This window comes from Denticeps clupeoides, chromosome 4 (assembly GCF_900700375.1).
Source record: "Denticeps clupeoides chromosome 4, fDenClu1.1, whole genome shotgun sequence".
NCBI classification, from domain to species: Eukaryota; Metazoa; Chordata; class Actinopteri; order Clupeiformes; family Denticipitidae; genus Denticeps; species Denticeps clupeoides.
In genome coordinates, this window is record NC_041710.1 from 17,516,224 (window position 1) to 17,535,194 (window position 18,971).

At 43.1% G+C, this 18,971-nt stretch overlaps 3 protein-coding genes across 3 annotated transcripts; all 3 read left to right on the forward strand.

The window, feature by feature from the left end:
* The first annotated feature begins 971 nt into the window (after window positions 1–971).
* tmeff1a (transmembrane protein with EGF-like and two follistatin-like domains 1a) lies at window positions 972–8,576 on the forward strand. Its single transcript, XM_028978071.1, has 9 exons — window positions 972–2,310; window positions 2,393–2,502; window positions 2,613–2,742; window positions 3,413–3,439; window positions 3,539–3,635; window positions 5,130–5,278; window positions 5,429–5,537; window positions 6,692–6,844; window positions 7,674–8,576. The coding sequence occupies exons 1-9, from the start codon at window positions 2,175–2,177 to the stop codon at window positions 7,738–7,740; spliced, it is 978 nt and encodes a 325-aa protein (XP_028833904.1). The 5' UTR covers window positions 972–2,174; the 3' UTR covers window positions 7,741–8,576.
* A 1,006-nt stretch (window positions 8,577–9,582) lies between these two features.
* On the forward strand, window positions 9,583–12,857 carry cavin4a (caveolae associated protein 4a). The gene is made up of 2 exons (XM_028977362.1): window positions 9,583–10,102; window positions 11,312–12,857. The coding sequence occupies exons 1-2, from the start codon at window positions 9,722–9,724 to the stop codon at window positions 11,960–11,962; spliced, it is 1,032 nt and encodes a 343-aa protein (XP_028833195.1). The 5' UTR covers window positions 9,583–9,721; the 3' UTR covers window positions 11,963–12,857.
* Window positions 12,858–14,994: 2,137 nt separating this feature from the next.
* Window positions 14,995–17,959, forward strand: ift57 (intraflagellar transport 57 homolog (Chlamydomonas)). Its single transcript, XM_028978024.1, has 11 exons — window positions 14,995–15,368; window positions 15,552–15,726; window positions 15,983–16,101; window positions 16,244–16,334; window positions 16,424–16,495; window positions 16,582–16,701; window positions 16,793–16,864; window positions 16,953–17,084; window positions 17,168–17,230; window positions 17,454–17,520; window positions 17,622–17,959. Exons 1-11 carry the CDS (start codon window positions 15,214–15,216, stop codon window positions 17,789–17,791), a joined length of 1,236 nt encoding a protein of 411 aa, XP_028833857.1. The 5' UTR covers window positions 14,995–15,213; the 3' UTR covers window positions 17,792–17,959.
* The last annotated feature ends 1,012 nt before the right edge of the window (window positions 17,960–18,971 follow it).

Consider the following 18,971-nt stretch of genomic DNA (forward strand, 5'->3'; position numbering starts at 1 on the left):
GATTACATGGCTGCTTCCTTAACCATTAGACCACCACTGCCCTCCTATGGCCACCAGTGTTATACAGTACATTTTTCAAATGAAAAAGAAACCATTGGATCGCTACTTAATTCCGGTATTTGTGCAGAATGGGTGAAAGATGTAAGGTTACAAATGAAGACTGATATTTATGCAGGTACCCTAATGTACAGAAAATGGAATATAACACCAAAATGGTGTTAAAGCTCAACGTAAACGTCTCTTTTCAGGCAAGTAGAACTACTTTTGGCTTTGGCATAAGTCACTGGTATCACATTAGTAATGTAGAAGGACGTATCAAATAAATTAACTTTTGTTGTAGTATCACCCCATGTTGCACCTACCAGTACTTCCACATTCCTGTTAGAAACTTTAAAATGAGTTGTGCCTTCAGTGTTGTTCCCTGTCTGTAAAATGCTTTGAATGAAAGATACTCATATCCAGACGGTCAGCTCTCTTCAAGGAACGAAAGAGGCTATTGTAATACAGATTATTGAGCTAAACAATGAACAAGGGATCCCTGAAGAGATTGTCCTGGCCGAAAACACTTTAGAAATGTTGGTGTGTTACAAAGAACCTGCTTCTAAAATGCTCCAGAATTCATTAATTACTCTGGGGTATGACAGTCCGTACACGTGCACAGTCCGCACCAGTTTAATATTTATTGAATGTATTTGAGTGTCTGAAGTGACTGGGTGTTCTCTATTGTTTAGGTGTGGCTGGTTGTTAAGAGCATTTCTCTACTCATTGCAGTTCTGTTCAAACTACGACCAAACCCTCAACCCCTATTAACTCTTATCTGTTGTGATGCTGTAAGCCAACGTTGTCTGAGCGGACTCGTAATCAAAGGGTTATGGGTTTGAGTCCTGAACCATCAAGGTGCCACTGAGGTGCCCTTGAGCAAAGCACCATCCCCACAACACTGCTCCCCAGATGCCTTTCATGGCTGCCCACTGCACACCAAGGGTGATATGGGTTAAATGCAGAGGACTTTTTTGTGTGTGCGCACCACGTCCTGTGCTTGCTGTGTATCACAATGACAAAACTTTCACTGTCACTCTGAATGACATTGTTTTGTCCATTAAAGTGAATGATGGATCTTTAGTAGTCCACACACACACAAACCGCCTATGCATTTGGAGAATGTATATCAGTTACCTTGCAGCTGGTCCACATCTGTGACGCTTATTGCCATTCAGTCACCTATAGCCACTATTTCAGTCTTCTTTCAGTAGTGTTAATCTGTGGCCACTTTATGTTGTGCGACCATTGAGCAAAGAGATGAGGGGGGTGTTTGGGGGTACAGCCAATGAGGTGTGTAATAGGCTTTTACCCCAGATGTGCTTCTCCCACTATTTCCCCCTCCTCCCTTCCCCCAGACACAAACACCACGTCTCCTGAGAGATGAAACTGCTGAACGTCCATTTACATATTAATACGCGTACGTGTGTGTTTGTGTTTGTGTGTGTGTGTGTGTGTGAGATATTCCCAATGTTGCATTTCACTCATGACCATACAACAAGTTTAGAAGGTAGCCGCGTAACCCCCCAAATAAACTGGGATCATGACGTTTCCCCGCCTCTTCATCTGCAGAAATGTTTGATCGTTCATGGTTGCATGTTGTGTGCCTGTCTTTTTATTTACACGGAAAACGTGGGTACTTTAACTACTCCTCATCATCCCCCCATTCATCCCCTTCTGTTGCCAGGAGACGTGACCTCTGAAGGCTCGGTGACAGGCATTTGAATAAAGTGCGGTGTGCGTGTGTGTGTGTGTGTGCGTGTGTGTGTGTGTGTGCGTGTGTGTGCGTGTGTTTTTGTTAGACTAGTGGGTGGGACAGGAGCTTTTCACGTGACAGTCCTCCCCTTTGTTATTCCTGCTGCAGTCTCCCCCTCCGTCTCATCCCATCTCACCTCGCGGGGGTGAAGTGAGGGGGCAGGAGGACGTTGTCCGCGGGCCCGCCGTAATTCACCTGCCCACCCCCGCGGCGCGGCGCCGTGTTTCCATCTCGGTTCATGCGCATCTTCGAGCGGCGTGGGTCCGGAGTCCCTGCTCCGCGCGCGGCGGACACAGCGTTTTTGTCCCCCCTCCCCCGGTAACGGATGAGCGGGTCGCCGGCGGCCGGGATTCGGTGAAGAGGGACCCTCGCCTTCGCCATGACGCGCGGCGCGGGAGCTGCAGCGACCGGCGTTCGGCTCGCGATGCTCGGCCTCACGACGCTGGCGATCGTGACCGGGGCGCGCTCATCCAACCCCGACAGCAGCGAGTGTCCGTCCGAGAAGGACTGTGCAGGTGACAGGGACACGCGCATATATACATATTTACATACATGTACATGCATGTATCTAGATACACGCGCGTGTGTGTTCCACAGACGCAGCCGAGAAGAAGAGCGATCTGCGCGTGTGTGATGAGTCCACTTGCCGATATGGTGGCACCTGTCGGGATGAGGGTGGCCAGGTGAAGTGTGCGTGCCAGTTTCAGGTGAGTGCTGCGACCGCCCTCCGTGTGTATATATATATATCATGCAGTCTCGAGTCTCGAATCACAATTCCACGCACGAACGTGTCGAACCGCCTCCCCGCGCTCCGCAGTGCTCCAGGGGATATGTTCCAGTGTGTGGGTCCAACGGAGACACCTACCAGAATGAGTGTTACCTCCGCCAGGCTGCCTGCAAACAACAGACGCTCATCTCCATGGTAACGGAGGGACCTTGTAACCCGGGTTAGTGCAGATTCACATGCCCGCTATTCCACTTCTTCAATGGTCTGTCTTCATGACAGCAAGATAAATAACACAAATACATATAATATGTAGAAGACCTTCCACATGATATGCGACATAAACCTTGGCTGTGAAAAATACCTGCAGACACCAGACAACCAAAATGATTCTATGGATGCTCATGTTGTGATGAGATTTTAATGAGATGTTTCCTGGCCTTGGATGGAAACAGAATGGCATAGAATTATTGACGGTTAGCATTTAACCCTTTAATGAATAAACAAGTGCGCAGTACAATGTTAGCCTAATCCAGCATAGTGCACTATTTTACAAAATCATTTATTGGGATACAAATGATGTTTCATGGGCTCCTTAAAACAGTCTGAGTTTGTAATGTATTGCGTTGATGCAAACAGCCTGTCCTATCACGGAATAGGCAGAAACCACAAAAGAAAAACTAAAAAGTATAAAAGAAGTCACTCAAACTTGATTACAATCAGGAGTTGAATACCTTTCCTTTCATGTGAGCAAGTCAAGTATGTATGAAATCATCAAGCAGCAGTGAATTGCTAGCAGTAAATCAAATGAAGAGTTGGATTACGTGTGTGGAATTATATTTATATACCATATACTATACTGAAGAATACAAACACTCATTTTATTTTCCCAGATCACGGGTCAGGATCAGGAGATGGAGGTAATTAATTTTTCTCTGAAATATGTAATATCGCATTATATATATATACAATTGAGAGAGCAACATTAGGCCTGCTCCATTGTCCTGTGTTCCTAACAGAGGATGATGGCTCTGGATCCGACCCAGCCAAGAAGTTCACAAAGTGTGGGACGTGCAAATATGGAGCCGAATGTGATGAGGACTCTGAAGATGTTTGGTGAGAGAGAGTGAGAAACTGAGTAGAGCAGTAGAGCAGACTTCATCATTTCACATAGCAAAGATGGAAAAAAAGCTGATATTGTGCTCCTGCTGGGCACAAATACATATGTGATTTACTATCCCCAAATTGAGCAATTTTCTCCCAATTTACAGTCACCAATTTCCTACAATCTGAAATGGCCTCCTGTAATGGGATATCCAGGATACCTCAGCCAGTTACATCATGCAGTACAATTTTGAAACTTTCATTTGTTTTCATAAAAAACATTCAATTTTATTTTCTTACATAATTTAAATTTGATGTTTTTAAATTACCTTGTTTATTTCTTTTTACTTTTAATGAAAACCATGATATTGCAGAAATTGAGAATGGTGGGATGAAGGTATGAGAGACATTGTTAATTTTTCTGAGACTGGATAGCAGTTTAAATTACATTTTAATTTAAAACATTTACAAAATGTTTAATTTAATGTTTTGCTTTGCTTTAGTGATTGTTATTTTGTTGTTATTTTCTGTGTATTTTTATTAACAAAACAATAACAATAGTAGCAAAAGCATTAACAAAATAACAATAATAACAATCTTAATTTAGTTGCTCAAATGAATCTTAGTTTTTGTTTACTAACACTTTTATATGTCTAATCCAGGGACACGTTGAATTGGTTTGTCCAAATGGTGATGCTCATCTTACCAGTACAACAGCTCTTGGAACCTGCATTTGTTCACGTCTAACTAGCATTTATTTAGCCCATGATTGATATGTCCAGAGTCATTCTATTACGCACACACAGAAAGGGGAGCTAACAGCACACACAGTTCTCCTCTGGCTGCCCTCTGGGCTGTAGGTGCCCAGCTGATAGCACAAATTGCATTAGGCCAGCTAACTACTTCCCGTCCAAAGACCTTAGACCAATTACAGTACATTTCTAGAGATGCCTGGGTAGACGTGGCTCACCCCAGCATGGCTGCTCAAATTTACAAAACTGTAATGTATAGATGGCTGTTCAATGTCAGCGACAGATGTCGAAATACTATAAAAAAAGTAATTTTGCTGCAATATATAAACCTAACTTTACACAAGAAAATAAAAGAAATAATAATAATTATTATTATTATTTAAGAATTCAAAGTTTAAAGTATTTTTTCTTGAAAAAACAAACAGTCAACATTATTTAATTTTATGTCCACCACATATAATATATATTATATGGAATTAAGAGCTACTGTGTAGGGTTTTGTAACTGATTATCTGCTGACATCTAATGCAAAACAATCAATGCTACATCACTTAATGCCTTCATCTATAAAATATTAGAAGTGCATTTATTATACATTACAGCACTTCTTTTACAAGGACACCTTACAACACGTTTATAGGCTGAGCAGCCTGATTTTGAACACAAACTTGTGTTCACTAAACCTATTTCCAGAATTGTTTGATTTGTGGAAATGTTTGATTTAAAATATGTGTTTGTGTGTGTATGTGTGTAGGTGTATCTGCAACATTGACTGCAGTGGTCATAATGAGAACGCTGTGTGTGGCACGGATGGACGTTCCTATAGCAACCCATGTTTGCTGCGTGAGGCCTCATGTATGAAACAAGAGCAGATCGACGTTAAGCACCTGGGAAAGTGCTCAGGTAACACACACCTTTTATTTTCCTGTTGCACCATTCGTGTATTATAGACCTTTCTATACCCAGTGTATTATAGACCTGTCTGAGCTAATTCTGTTGGATTGGTGGGGTATTGTTTTAATCATAGTGTGAATGTGTCTGTGATTGGCTCAGATGTAGCAGAGCAGGGGGGAGTTTTGTCTGGGATGCCGTGTGATGAGAGCCACAGAGACATGTGTGTTCATGGGACCTGTGAAATGAAGAACAATATAGCAACCTGCAGGTATGCGCATGCACACAAACACACACACACACACACACACACACACACACACACACACACACACACACACACACACACACACACACACACACACACACACACAGAATAGAATTAGAAACATTTTGGAAAATTACAGTGACAAAAACATTATTTCTTGATACAGAAGGGGAACATTGTTACATAAGCAGTACCTGTGGGTTTCTTTCCAACTAAGCTGTACACATGGCACATTTTTTAACAAACATTCTGAAAATCTTAAAAATGTACCATGTACATTGTCCATGTATGGCATTTAGCAAATGCCCTTACACAGATCGACTTAGAATCAGCAGTTACAGGGACAGTGTAAGTAGTGTTTGAACCTGTGACTTTGTGATCTTCTGTTTCATAGACAAGTGTGTTACTGACTAGCACACTTCATGTGCTTTTATGTAAATGGCTTAGATGATAATAAAGCTCTGCCTGAACCAATTTGGTATGTTCTCACACGCAATAACCTTGTGAGCAGTAATCACCAATATTACTTTACTTTACTTTACTTTACTTTATTTGGCAGACGCTTTTATCCAAAGCGACTTACAATGGGAAGACACCAGCAATTCTCGTTCGATTTCTATAGAATATCAAGTATACAAACTAAGAGCCCTGATAAGGCTTAGACTTGTCATTGAAGAACATGCTCGGAGAGTGTTGGGTGCTAGACTAAGAAAAATTATAATGTATTTATACATTTTGTATTTGTTTGTTAAATGTGTATGCATGTGTATGTGTTAAATTTGTCTGTAATATTTTTGGAATAAGAGGGTTTTCACCTTCTTCTTAAAAGTGGTGATAGTCTCGGCTAGTCGTGTGGAGGAGGGCAGGTTGTTCCACCAGCCAGGGACAACAACGGAGAACAGACATGATTGGAATCGGAGACCCCGTGAAGAAGGAATTTTTAGTCTCCTTTCGTTTGCTGATCTGAGAGAGCGTGTAGGAGTGTATCTAGGTAGTAGTGTGTTGATGTAGGAGGGCGCGGTTCCATTTACAGCCCTGTAGGCAAGCATCAAGGATTTGAACTCAATGCGAGCAGCTACCGGGAGCCAGTGGAGGGAGGTAAGAAGATGTGTTAAAAGTATGTATTATAGATTTACATTGTATGCTTGTGCTTGCAGGTGTGATGTGGGATTCTCTGGCCAGCGGTGTGAGGGTGTGAGCGTGATGTACGTTGTGCCCAGCGGGCAGCGGCTGCATTACGTTCTCATTGCTGGGATTATTGCCGCCGCCCAGATCGCCACCATTTGTGCTGTTGTCATGTGCATCGCCAGGTAATCGGACCACAACCACAGCTGTACACATTCATTTACATTTACATCAATTATCAGATGCCCTTATCCAGAGTGCCTTACAGTGAGTAGTTGGAGCAGCTTAGCGTTAAGGGTCATGCTCAGTGGTAGTGAGTGGGGTTTGACCCTGGGACTTTGTTGTCTTCAGGATCATGGGTGAGTGTGTTACCCACCTGGCTGCTATCACTCCTAAATCCCACTCAGGCTATCTGTTCATAAACAGTAAAGGTGATAAAAATCACCATAAAATCAACCGATGGCTATTTATGGCACATTTTCATCCAAAAGCCATGGTATATTTACAAGAAATTAAGCCAGGAAATATTCTGCATTGTTCAACACAATTTACAGTGATGCTTGTCAGCACTATGAAATCTGAAGTTATTAAGCAAAATTGTGAGATCAGTACATACACTACCAGTCAAAAGTTTGAATGCACCTACTCATTTAGACAGCTCGCATTGGTTACAGTATGGACAAAATGAGCACACAGGATTATGAAATAACACAATAATGAAAATAGTGTAGATAGTATCAGCATTAAAAGTTGATATTTTGATTTTATTGTTGAATAATTTTTATTTTACTCAGCTGAAGTGCTTCCGTTTAAGCTTTTGCTGGTCTCTAGAAGAAAGAAAGTGAAGTGATTGTCATTGTGAGACTGCAGCACACCACACAGTGACACAACAAAAAGTGTCCTCTGTTATTAACCACCACCCTTAGTGGGCAGCCATGACAGGCGCCACTGCCCCTAAGCATCACCGTGAAACCTGTCTGCCTGCTTTGTGACCTCAGACTTTTACCTCCACAGGAAGTGCCCTAAGAACCCACGAGCTCGTCGCCAGAAGCACCCCGACGCCGGACGCAGGGGTCTTTAGCTGTGACCTGACTCCTGGAAACCTGTAAGCGGCGAACACTTCCTGCTGATTTGAAGGACTGAGACTAGGAAGGAAGAGAAGAGGAGCGTTCAGGATGTAGAATCAGGCGAGCGTCTGCTCCAGCCTCTCAGTGTACATAATCAGCGATTCCCCCTTTTTCTTTCCTTCTGCCCCCACTTCCTTTCTCTTATTCTTGCTGCAGCTGAACACCAAATTTACCTGGTGGCCGTGTTTACACACTTTACTTTAATCCCTTTTTTGAGTAAAAACAGAAAAACACTGTGTTTTGGGATGGGGTAATTTATTGTCTTTTCATGAAAGACTTTTGTAACCTTTTTTTTATTATGCTGATGTGTCGCCGGTTGTCCTGCTTGTTTCTGTGTGGCATGCCCTGTGCTGGTCTGTACTCGGATTTTATTGTTCTAGAAGCTTCTTGGACAACATTCCTGCTCTCCACCTGTATGCACATTGGTGAAAGGTTTGATGTCCGGTGCAGGGATGAAATTTAGGAGACTCTGCATCAGCTACAGTTATGGTGAAATGCAGATTATGAATGAGAATGATTATATTCTTAAAGGTGAGGGGTTACGTTTAAACATCAGATTATAAGAGTAAAGTTGTAATCAAGGTATGAACCGGAATTTAGAAGCTTGTGGAGAAAACACTAAGTAAAAGAATGTCTCATTTTCATACAATGTGTGAAACCCATCTGAATGTGTGTGTGTGTGTGTGTGTGTGTGTCTTAACTGAAATGTATTTGTCCCCAAGTCTGCATGTTTGACTGAAGGGAACATCAAATCTTTTAACAAACATTAAACTTTTTGTGTCACCTTTTATCAGTTTGTATATGTGATGTGATTGTATGATAAATATGGATAGTGGGTGTGTGTATATACAGGCAGGGGTCAAATTAATGCAAAATATGCAATTTGGAGGGATGTGTGGGGTCTTACATTTACAGCAATTATCAGACGCCCTTATCCAGAGTGACTTACAATCACTAGTTACAGGGACAGAGCAACTTAGGGTTAAAGTGTCTTGCTCAGGGACACAATGGTAGTAAGTGGGATTTGAACCTGGATCTACTGGTTCACAGGCGAGTGTGTTACCCACTAGGCTACTACAACCCATTATCTTATTTTATGGACCTCAATAGGTTGGATAAGTATGAAAATTATGTTAATCACATGACATGACCTTCATTCACCATATGTCAGGTGCTTGTTTTTACATAGTGTCTCCAGCTGAAGGGAGATTTTTTGGAAGAAGGCTGTCCATCCCTAGATCAGAGTACAGCAGCAGAGAAGGTGTTATTTGCTGTGATATTTGCTGTATTTATATGTGTGTGTGTGTGTGTGTGTGTAGGTAATGAGGGTGGGTTGATTGCTCACGGCAGATGGAATTCTGGGGTGTGTAGTTCTGCAGGAGGAAAAATGGTAAAAGGTCTGATTCACTCTGACAGGTTCTAATTCAACACACCAGTCAGTGCCAATGTGCAATGTGTGTGTGTGAGAGAGTTTGCTGGGGGGGCCAGCAGCTGTTGGCTTCAGTCGATCTAAGGACAGCGATCTGCCTGAGTAGAAACGAGTTCCATACAAACACACAGACAAACATTGTATTCCACAACCTCACAAATGCACAACAGGGCCCTTTCCACAGTTTTACTGTTTAATCAGACACATCATACTCACATAGAGTCACACACAGAGAGAAGGGGAATACCTAATCTCTCCTTTTTGAACGACCAGCTCCGATGCTTCCAAAAATGTCTCAGTGTCCCCTTACAGGAATATTTATATCTGTATGTGTGTGCTGAGAGGGTGGAGCTTACCATTTATTGCTGTAGTGTTTGTTCTCAGTAATGTGTGTCAGTGTGTCCAAACGCTTTGCCCACAAGTGGTTCTACCATCCCAGTGTCTTCAGATTGCTCCTGTCAAGTGCTCAGTGCGTCACTGGGTGAGTGTGTGTGGTCGGCGGAGCCATGGCACTAAGCGGTGGCGAGATGCTGGGCATGGAAGACGGGTCGGGGCAGCCGGTGTCAGCCCTGTCCATCCTGTCCCTGCTGGAGCGCGTGTCCACCATCATCGACGGCATCCAGGCCAGCCAGCAGCGCATGGAGGAGCGTCAGGCCGAGCTGGAGTCCAACATACGCGGCATCCAGAGCGACGTTCTGAAACTCAGCTCAGAGCACACTGCCACCGCCGGCACCGTCAACAAGCTGCTTCAGAAGGCCCGGCGCGTCAGTGCCCACGTCAAGGAGGTGCGCACCCGGGTGGAGAAGCAGAATGTGCGGGTGAAGAAGGTGGAGACTACACAAGATGAGCTGCTGACCCGGAACAAGTTTAGGGTGGTCATCTATCAGGTGAGGCCCAGATATACCACTGACATCTGCACAGAAACACACACATGACACTGTAATGCGCTCAATTAAAAATTCCATAACATGAGCATTTCCTACATCACTTTGTGTGTAGTAAGATAGCTAGGGTTAGAAAGGATGATAAGACAATGAATGGAGGACTGGAGGAAAGAATACTCCTGACACACATTCCCCATTGCAGCTGCTATATCTGACGCACATCTAAACTTAGAGCATGGCGTTGGTTATTTGCATTCTCTCTCTTTCTGTCTCTCTCGCTCTTTCTCTCTCTCACACACACACATACACAGATCTACACACTTATTCAATTGCATTGACACACCCATTGCCCGAACCTTGCAATAGCATGACCTGCTGGTCTAGAAGCAGCTGCTCTGTAAGTCATCTGCTCTATAAAGAGCCACTTCGAAAGCAGACGCAATGTTTCATGTACTACACAGGTACCGTGAATGTTGCACTTGTGTGGGTGTGCCCGAAGCAATTGTTTTATGTTTAAGTTAGTGTGTGTTAGGGTGTAGTGTTTCAGCTTCCGTCCTGTGAGTGTATGTGGTTATTCTAAGATGAGCTTTGGCAGACATAGTTGTCCTAATATAGAGGTCCAGGGCTTGATGTGCTCAAGACGTGATTAGGTCAAGTCATTTAACACACAAACACCCAGATACCAGCCACACCCTCCTTCCTTCCATGAATTGGGTTTGGATTTGAGATTGGGCAACAAATTACTTTAGTAGGCAACAGATGCATAAAGATTATGGGTAAATTTGTGTATTTAGTATATTAATGTGGGATATTGTATGTTTGTCATACACCCTGTCTGGTCAAGTTCAATCATTCTATGACTGACCCCTCTTGCCTCATAACAAGGCCATTTGATGCCTGTAGACATTAACCCATTTCCATTATTGTATTTGTTCCATGTTATTGCTGCCTTAATGTAATAAAATTACTGAACAGGAAAACAAGTTGTCTGTGATGCTGATTCCTGGACTGCTAAGGTGGAATTAATCAATTTATTCATCTCTTTATGCCAACTGTATTTTTGTATGGATTGTGGTGTACTTGTTTGAAAAAAAAAAACATCAGATGATATTTTATTAATGTTATTTAATTAATATTTTGGTTGTTAGTTTGATAAAAAAAAAAAAACGAATTAAGATATATTATATATTTATATTGTCACCACTGTTTTAGGGTGAAACTGAGGTCCCATCAGTAGCGGTAACCAAGACACCAAAAGTGGCAGGGCTAGCTGCACTGGAGGTGGAACCTGATGAGTATGAACCCCCTGCAGACCTATCATCTGATGAAGAGTACATGGTGGTCGAGGAGGGAGAGTCTTCTCGTGCTGCTCGCCTCAAGGAGTCGGGCCTGAAGGGCATTGAGAACATCAAGGCAGCATTCTCCAAGGATAACATGAACAAGACACGTGAGAAGACCCGAGAGAACCTCACAAAGACCCGGGAAAGCCTGAGCAAGACAGGCCAGACACTGGGCACCAAGATTAACACCCTGGGAGAGAAGATAGTGCCTCCAGAGAAACGTGAAAAGATAAAGCAGAGCAGCGACAGGCTGAAGGAGAACATCTCTAAGAAGGTGCCAAGCATCAAGCTGAAGAAAGAACGTACCGTTGCAGAAGGTCAGGAGGGTGCAGAAGGAGAGTTGGCAGTAACCCCGCCCAAAGGGCGCAAGGCCAACCCACAGGTCACCTACACGGAGGTCGTCGCTGAGAGCAAGAGGGAGGGGCCCATATCGGAAGAGGGGGCTACCAGCATTCCAGTGGAGGGGAGGATGAACTTCACTGTGGAACACGTTAAGGAGGAGGGACGAGGAGATTACCCATAACTCCACCTGCATCTGAGAGAAGAGAAAATGGTCTATAGTGAGGAACAGAATGTGTCACAATGCAAGGTTTACAGTAATGAATCTAGAGTAAAGGAATAATGTGGGTGAGAGAGGAACTCTAGAGTCAAAAAAGATTGTATGTATTATCAGGTTGTAGATCTCAGAATAGTGCAACAATTGATTGTTCAAGATTGTTCAAGATCATTTTGTTTTCTCGCAGGAGCAATAAAAGGAACGATATGTGGATTTAACCAGTTGGGAAAAGTCTTTTGATATAAAACAGTAAAAATATGGATCTCGGTCAGCTGGTCACTGAAGAGTATCTAATCTGTGAGCTGTCAGTGAAAGTTGCAAGATGCTCTCTACACATAGCTATTTTAGAGCGGGCAGCCCTGGCTTAGACGCTCTGATGGTGGAGCCATGACTTAGTGAGTGAGTTTGTGTCGTGCGAATGTGTTTGCAAAAGAGAGAAACCTCCCAGACTAATGTTTGAAGTACTTCTGGGCCGTCTAATTTCTTAGATGCTGCATTACTTTACATTACTTCCCCAGAATACATGTTGCTTTTTATCTGGACATATATGACCTGTACAACTGTTCTATTTGGTAAAATTCATTTATTTTACAAAAAAAAAAAAATTAAAGGTCAAACTCCAGTATGTGTTTCTGTCCATGTGTGGTATGGTGTGGCTATATATTCGATGATGATCATAAACATAACGAATATTTGTGAGTCAAAGCATTTTAGACATATTTATGTCTCAAACCTAAATAGAAATGTAGAAGTAATTTTAGTGCTTCACAGCTTTTCAGTAACCTAAGTTGCTCTCACGTGTATGTCCTACACACTCTGAGCTCTGTTTTTGTACAAATAAACAAAGGGTCAACAAAATCCATTTTCCCTGTGAATGTCAGCTTTCACTTTTTTCACTCCTTTTCTTCCACCCGCCTTTCAAGTGGTTCCTGGGTAGCGTGTAAGAAATGAAGTGTCATGCATGTCTTGGCGTGGGCTGTGGGAGTGTGTGTGTGTGTATATGGCGGTCAGTAGTCTGCAGCTGTTCGCTCTGAATGCAGCATGTCTTTTTTTAGACTCTGCATTTTAAAGGTCACCTCATTTCCTCACCTCATCAAGCAACCTGCCACAGCCACGGAAATGACAACAGCCTCCACCTCCTCCCCTCCTGACACCATGGCAACCAGGGCTGTGTCTGTGATGCTCTGCATTCTGCTGTAAGTGGAGGAAAGCAATATAAAAGTCAATTTATAAAATGAAACTAAACAATGTGACCCTGTTATTACAATGACAACACATTTCTTAAATAGCCCAAAATCGCATACAAAATCTCAGTGGGATTTGAAAAACCCTGCAGTTTACAACCTCACATTTTGAACCTTTTATGCACACAAGGAAAAACTCCACTTTGTCCAAAAAAATAGTCCAAAAATAGTCAAAGTTAGTGTAAATGGACCATTGTACCTGGTCCATTTGAAGATCTTTGAAGGTTCAGCCAGTATGAATTTGGTGGCCGCCATTCTGCTTCGCCGTTCAAAGAGCAGCAGCTCAGATGTTCAGATCTGGAATCTCTCCCCTTATGTCGTCATAAGTGGAAAGGTTACCTCCCGTTTCTCATGCTTTATCCGCCCAGAGAACAAGAGAAGCTGTGTGTCCGGGGCAAATCTCTGGCTAAAAGTAGCTGTAATTCTGCACCAAGGATGAATATCAGAAAGAGACTTCAGATACAGTGCTAGGGGACAACCAATACCAATTTCGAGTCCTCAGTGTTAAACAAAGGTCCATTGCTTTCCTGTATTTATGAAGGCCTCATTCCAGGCAATTATTGCTGTTTTCACTTTTGTATTTCCACCATTTTTGCAGAAATCCTTCATCCTTCAGGAAGCAAGCTTCAAAATACATTTACATTTACATTTACAGCATTTATCAGACGCCCTTATCCAGAGCGACTTACAATCAGTAGTTACCGGGACAGTCCCCCTGGAGCAACTCAGGGTTAAGTGTCTTGCTCAGGGACACAATGGTAGTAAGTGGGATTCGAACCCAGGTCTTCTGGTTCATAGGCGAGTGTGTTACCCACTAGGCTACTACCACCCAAAATAAGAATGTTCATTGTACCAGGGTGCTTGTTTTTTTGTCTTATCTCTCATCCTCTGGGTTGGTGCCACTTCATCCAAGGTTTTATGAAATGTGTAGTCTAATTGCTCAGTTATGTGGCCCAGGTCTGAGTAAGTCGGTTTCGATGGGACCTTTATTTACTAAAATCAGCGAGCTTGTCTGAACACTCAGTATTGTGATTGGGGTGATTGTGCAGCTTATCTGCTGTGTCAATGTAACAGTGTGATCAGAAAGTGATCTGAGATACTACAGTCCGTCGGTAGAATATCGCTTACTGCAATATTTTATCTGAGTATCAAATCCAGATTGTAGTTGTGTCAGCGAGTGTATTAGGGGTAGTTGTGGCCTGGTGGTTAAGGAAGGGGCTCTGTAATCAGAAGGTACCACTGAGGTGCCACTGAGCAAAGAGGTGCCACTGAGCAAAATTTGCATACAATTATTTCTGATTGTTTTTCTTTTACATTTATTTACCTTGTGAAGTCTTCACATTAGGATCGATAGTCAAGGATTCAGGACAGATCTTCCTGTAAAGCTTTATGTTGGAAAGGCAATTATAAAAGCAAGATACATCATTGCACACATGATGTATCCTGCACACAGCCTTTTGTCCTTATGAAAGCTTTCTGTATTTCATTCTATTATAATGTACAATCTATAATTATTATTGCACCGGGTCACACGGTGCTGGGTGGGGGTAGACCAGTGGTAAGCAGAGCTGCATATTAAACAGGTCTGTTTTCCAAATCCCAGGTCAGTGCGATGAGAGAAGGGAACCAAACTGTGTCCCGTGTATCCCCGAAAGAGTCAAGGAACGAAGACGTGTCCCCGTATTTAACAGTGATGTGTCCTCCCTGACGTTAGATGGCAGTAGGTCGCTCGCTACTGAACACTGCTCGCGTCACCATAGAAACAGCGGGTGCGTCTCCCTGGTTACAGATCTTCATCAGCGAAGAAGTTGGTGGTCTAAACGCCACTTGTCCGGGTTATTGAAGATCAACTTGACGACAGCACACAAAACAAACTTGGCGACGGCTCACTACTAGCACATCTGCTCGCTACTTGCTGCATGATATCCGCGTCTGCCTGCTGCTGCCTTGTCAACAGTACCGATAAATAGCGAAATGGCGGAGGATACACGGCGAGGGGAAGACGACGAGCGGGGACCCGGGGCGGCGTATCAGATGTTCGTAGTTATGGAGGACCTGCTGGATAAGCTGAAGGTTCTGGATTACGAGCAGGAGCTCCTGGCTAAGCACAACATGAAAGCCCTGTCCAGGTTTGTGCAACATATCAGCACGTCTCTTCTAGTCTGGCTACTTGCATTTGCTTATGCTGATTGATTAGTGTAATGCATTTAGAATCGACCTAGTCATGGTTGCAGTAGCTGGTGAACAGATGTTTCTTGGGTTTTTCGGACACTGGGCTCCCTGATCACGCCGAGTTGCCATCTGTCTTTTAGGCATTACTTTGCATCCAGTGCCTATACGCTCTCCAACCCCGGCGAACAGTTTTACATGTTCACTCTCATCGCGTCCTGGCTGATAAACATGGCTGGCCGGCCGTTGGAGATGCCACAGGAGTATGAGGACCCCAACGCCACCGTGTCCAACATCCTCGCTCACCTGCGCGCTCTGGTAGTACACCTCCTCTTAAAACGCCTATTTCAACGTTTCAGTCTGCTGGACGTGATCCACCACTTTTGGATCACTTCTGAAGGCAGGGGTAATCCACCAATCAAAACCCATCAAACCAGCATCCATTCTGTGGTCAGAGGCAGATATTTGCCCATGTCGTGTAGGTTGGGTATTTGTAATAAAAATCGGGTTGGGTCAGTGTTTTGTGTGTCTGTATGCATGTTTGCACAATGTTAACAGTACGTTGTATGTTTAGGGTGGAACGGTGGATTTTCCTCCCGCTAAGCTGAAGTCAGGCTCCGGGGAGCATGTATGTTATGTGCTGGACCGGTTGGTGGAAGAAGCACTAAAACACAGAGGTTTCAGCTGGAGAAGGTTTGATGGCCACTGTGTTGACCTTTAACTTCCAACCTATGATAGTTTGACTGTTGAACATTATCAGTCAGCTTTGCAGTGTATTACAGAATCCACATACAATCTACATCTATATAATTATCCCCCACTCACATTTTCCTAGGCCCCAGTACCCTTCAGAGGACCAGGAGGATGAGTGTGTGATGGAAGATGACGCTGAGCTCTCATTAACCAAAGTAGAAGAAGAAATGTTTGTGAGTGTGATTCATATTGCTCATGGATCACAAATCCAAATCACTTCTTACTACCCTTTCATGTAGTTGACATTATATGTGCTTTGTAGGAGGATGCTGATGAGTTTGAGGAAGAGAATATAATGGATCTAGAGACCCTGAAGGCTCGGACCACTCTGAATGTGAGTTTTTGTCAGATGTGAGAGGATCACAGCTCTTTACTTGTTCTGTAACCCTGTACATTCCATTTTCCGTTCTCTCTCTATAGGATGTGAGTGTGTCTAAGCCAGAAATGATCATGGAGTCTCAGACAGACGCAGCAGAGTGGAATCTGGAAGTGGAGAGAGTGTTGCCTCAACTCAAAGTCACAATACGCACTGACAACAAGGTACACCATCCCCATCAGCAACTGATACACACAATATAAACATCTGACCTCCTCATTTTAACACCTAAACTTTAATGCAAACTCTTTTAAGGACTGGAGGATCCATGTAGATCAGATGCATCAGCATCAAGCTGGGATTAAAACGTCACTGAAGGATGCAAAGGTATTAATGAAACTGTGCTGAGAGCATTCATAACTTTTTATTACACATGAACATGTTTGTTAATGTTTGTGTGTGTGTGTGTTTGAAGGGGTATCTGGATAAACTTCAAGAGGACCTTAGTAAGACCCTGGAGAAAGTAAACAGCCGAGAAAAGTACATCAACACCCAGCTGGAACACCTGGTTTCAGAGTACCGCACCGTCCAATCACAGCTCAGCCAGGTTAACTAGTTACACCTCATCTTTATAACTGGTGCTGTAATAAAAATCCTGCTTATGGTGTCCTGTTCATGGGTCCTGTTTAGGCAAAGGAACTCTATCAGCAGGCCAGCAGAGGGGTCACAGAGAGGTCACGGACCCTTGCAGAGGTCAGTTCCTTTAATATTCGGAAACTTTCTAAAATGTGCAATACGTGTAACACAAACACATTAATGTACCCTGATAGAGCTGCTCCAATACCACACACAAAACCAAATGCCAGGTTCAGCTCTTTGAAGCTGCTGTAGACACATTTACATTCATAGGCTACAGTAAGCCTCTAAATGTATTAAGCATTGATGTTACTGTTCTGAAACACTTTTTTTTCTACAGGTCAGCGAAGAGCTGGATAAAGTCAAACAGGAAATGGAGGAGAAAGGCAGCAGCATGTCAGATGGAGGTACACGTACACTCTCATGCACAGTTCATTAACCCCCAATGCTGCCTCAATACAGAAATGCAGGTCCAGTTTTAAACGGTGTGTTGTACATGTGTATGTAGCTCCTGTGGTGAGGATCAGACAGAGCCTGACTAAGCTGCGTCAAGAGGTCCAGCAAATGGATATGTGGATGGGGGTGGTGGAGAACACGCTGTTACAGGCCAAACTGCACCAGAAAAACAACATGACCAGAGATATGCATGCAGCACAAACTGACCCACACACATACTGACAAACATGTAGACACTCCTATATTACGAAGAATGTATTTATTCTAATGAATCAGCTAAATGTATGCATACTTATTATTTTCTTTATGCCATGTGTGGCATTAAAGAATTGCGTTCTGTTACCAGGTATGTGTGCCTTTGCAAATGAGATTAAATGATAATTTGTGCAATCTTTGTCATTTGTCTGTCAGACTATGCATGTTGCTTTATGTTGTAACAATTGTGAAGAGCTGTCATATTGCATAGTTGGGCAGCTGATGGTTTGAGGCTAAGTGTAATATGTTCCATAATGTGTTCTCACAGCTATGTATTTTCGACACATGCTGTATTCTTGCACACACACACACATGCATACACATGTAGGCACTTTAAACTGGGTTTATTGATCAAAAATACTTGTCATTGATTATCTTCATGTCTATTGTGAGAAGAAAATTTCTACTCAATGTAGATTTGTTTCCCCCAGCAAAACCATTCAAGGAGCCAGAAATGGACTCCCCGGCCGAAGCCTAAAATAACGAAACCCTGTGAGCTCACATGCCTCTTACACATTCTTTCATTATCTCCCTCTTCTTCCCTCTGCCGTCATGTAAGACTTGTTTTCTGTTGGCCGCTGTTTCAAAACAACCATTTTGTAGAGTGACAGAAAAACAAGAAAGGGTAAGAAGACATTTAGGGCAAATTTGAATACTTCACTTGCAAATAAATACTGGACATACTGTAGAATAATATTTGTCTGCTGTCCTCTTACATTTATGATATTTTTGACATCTTACCTTCTATGCAGTCTAGTTGCCCAATTCCAACCTTTTGACACAGGAGCTTCTTCTCAATGTGTGCCAATCTGTTCATAAAATCCGAAATGTACCCAGAGATCAGCTTTTGGAGTGTTTGGAGCATGTTCCGGAGCATGGGGTGGTAGTAACACACTTGCCTATGAACCAGAAGACCCAGGTTCAAATCCCACTTACTACCTTTGTGTCCCTGAGCAAGACACTTAACCCTAAGTTGCTCCAGGGGGGAACTGTCCCTGTCCCTGTCACTACTGATTGTAAGTCGCTCTGGATAAGGCCGTCTCATAAATGCTGTAAAATGTAAATGTTCAATACAGTGTATGCCATACAGTGAGATAAGAAAATCTCCAAGATAAGATACTGATTATGTTGTGCGTTGCATAATCAA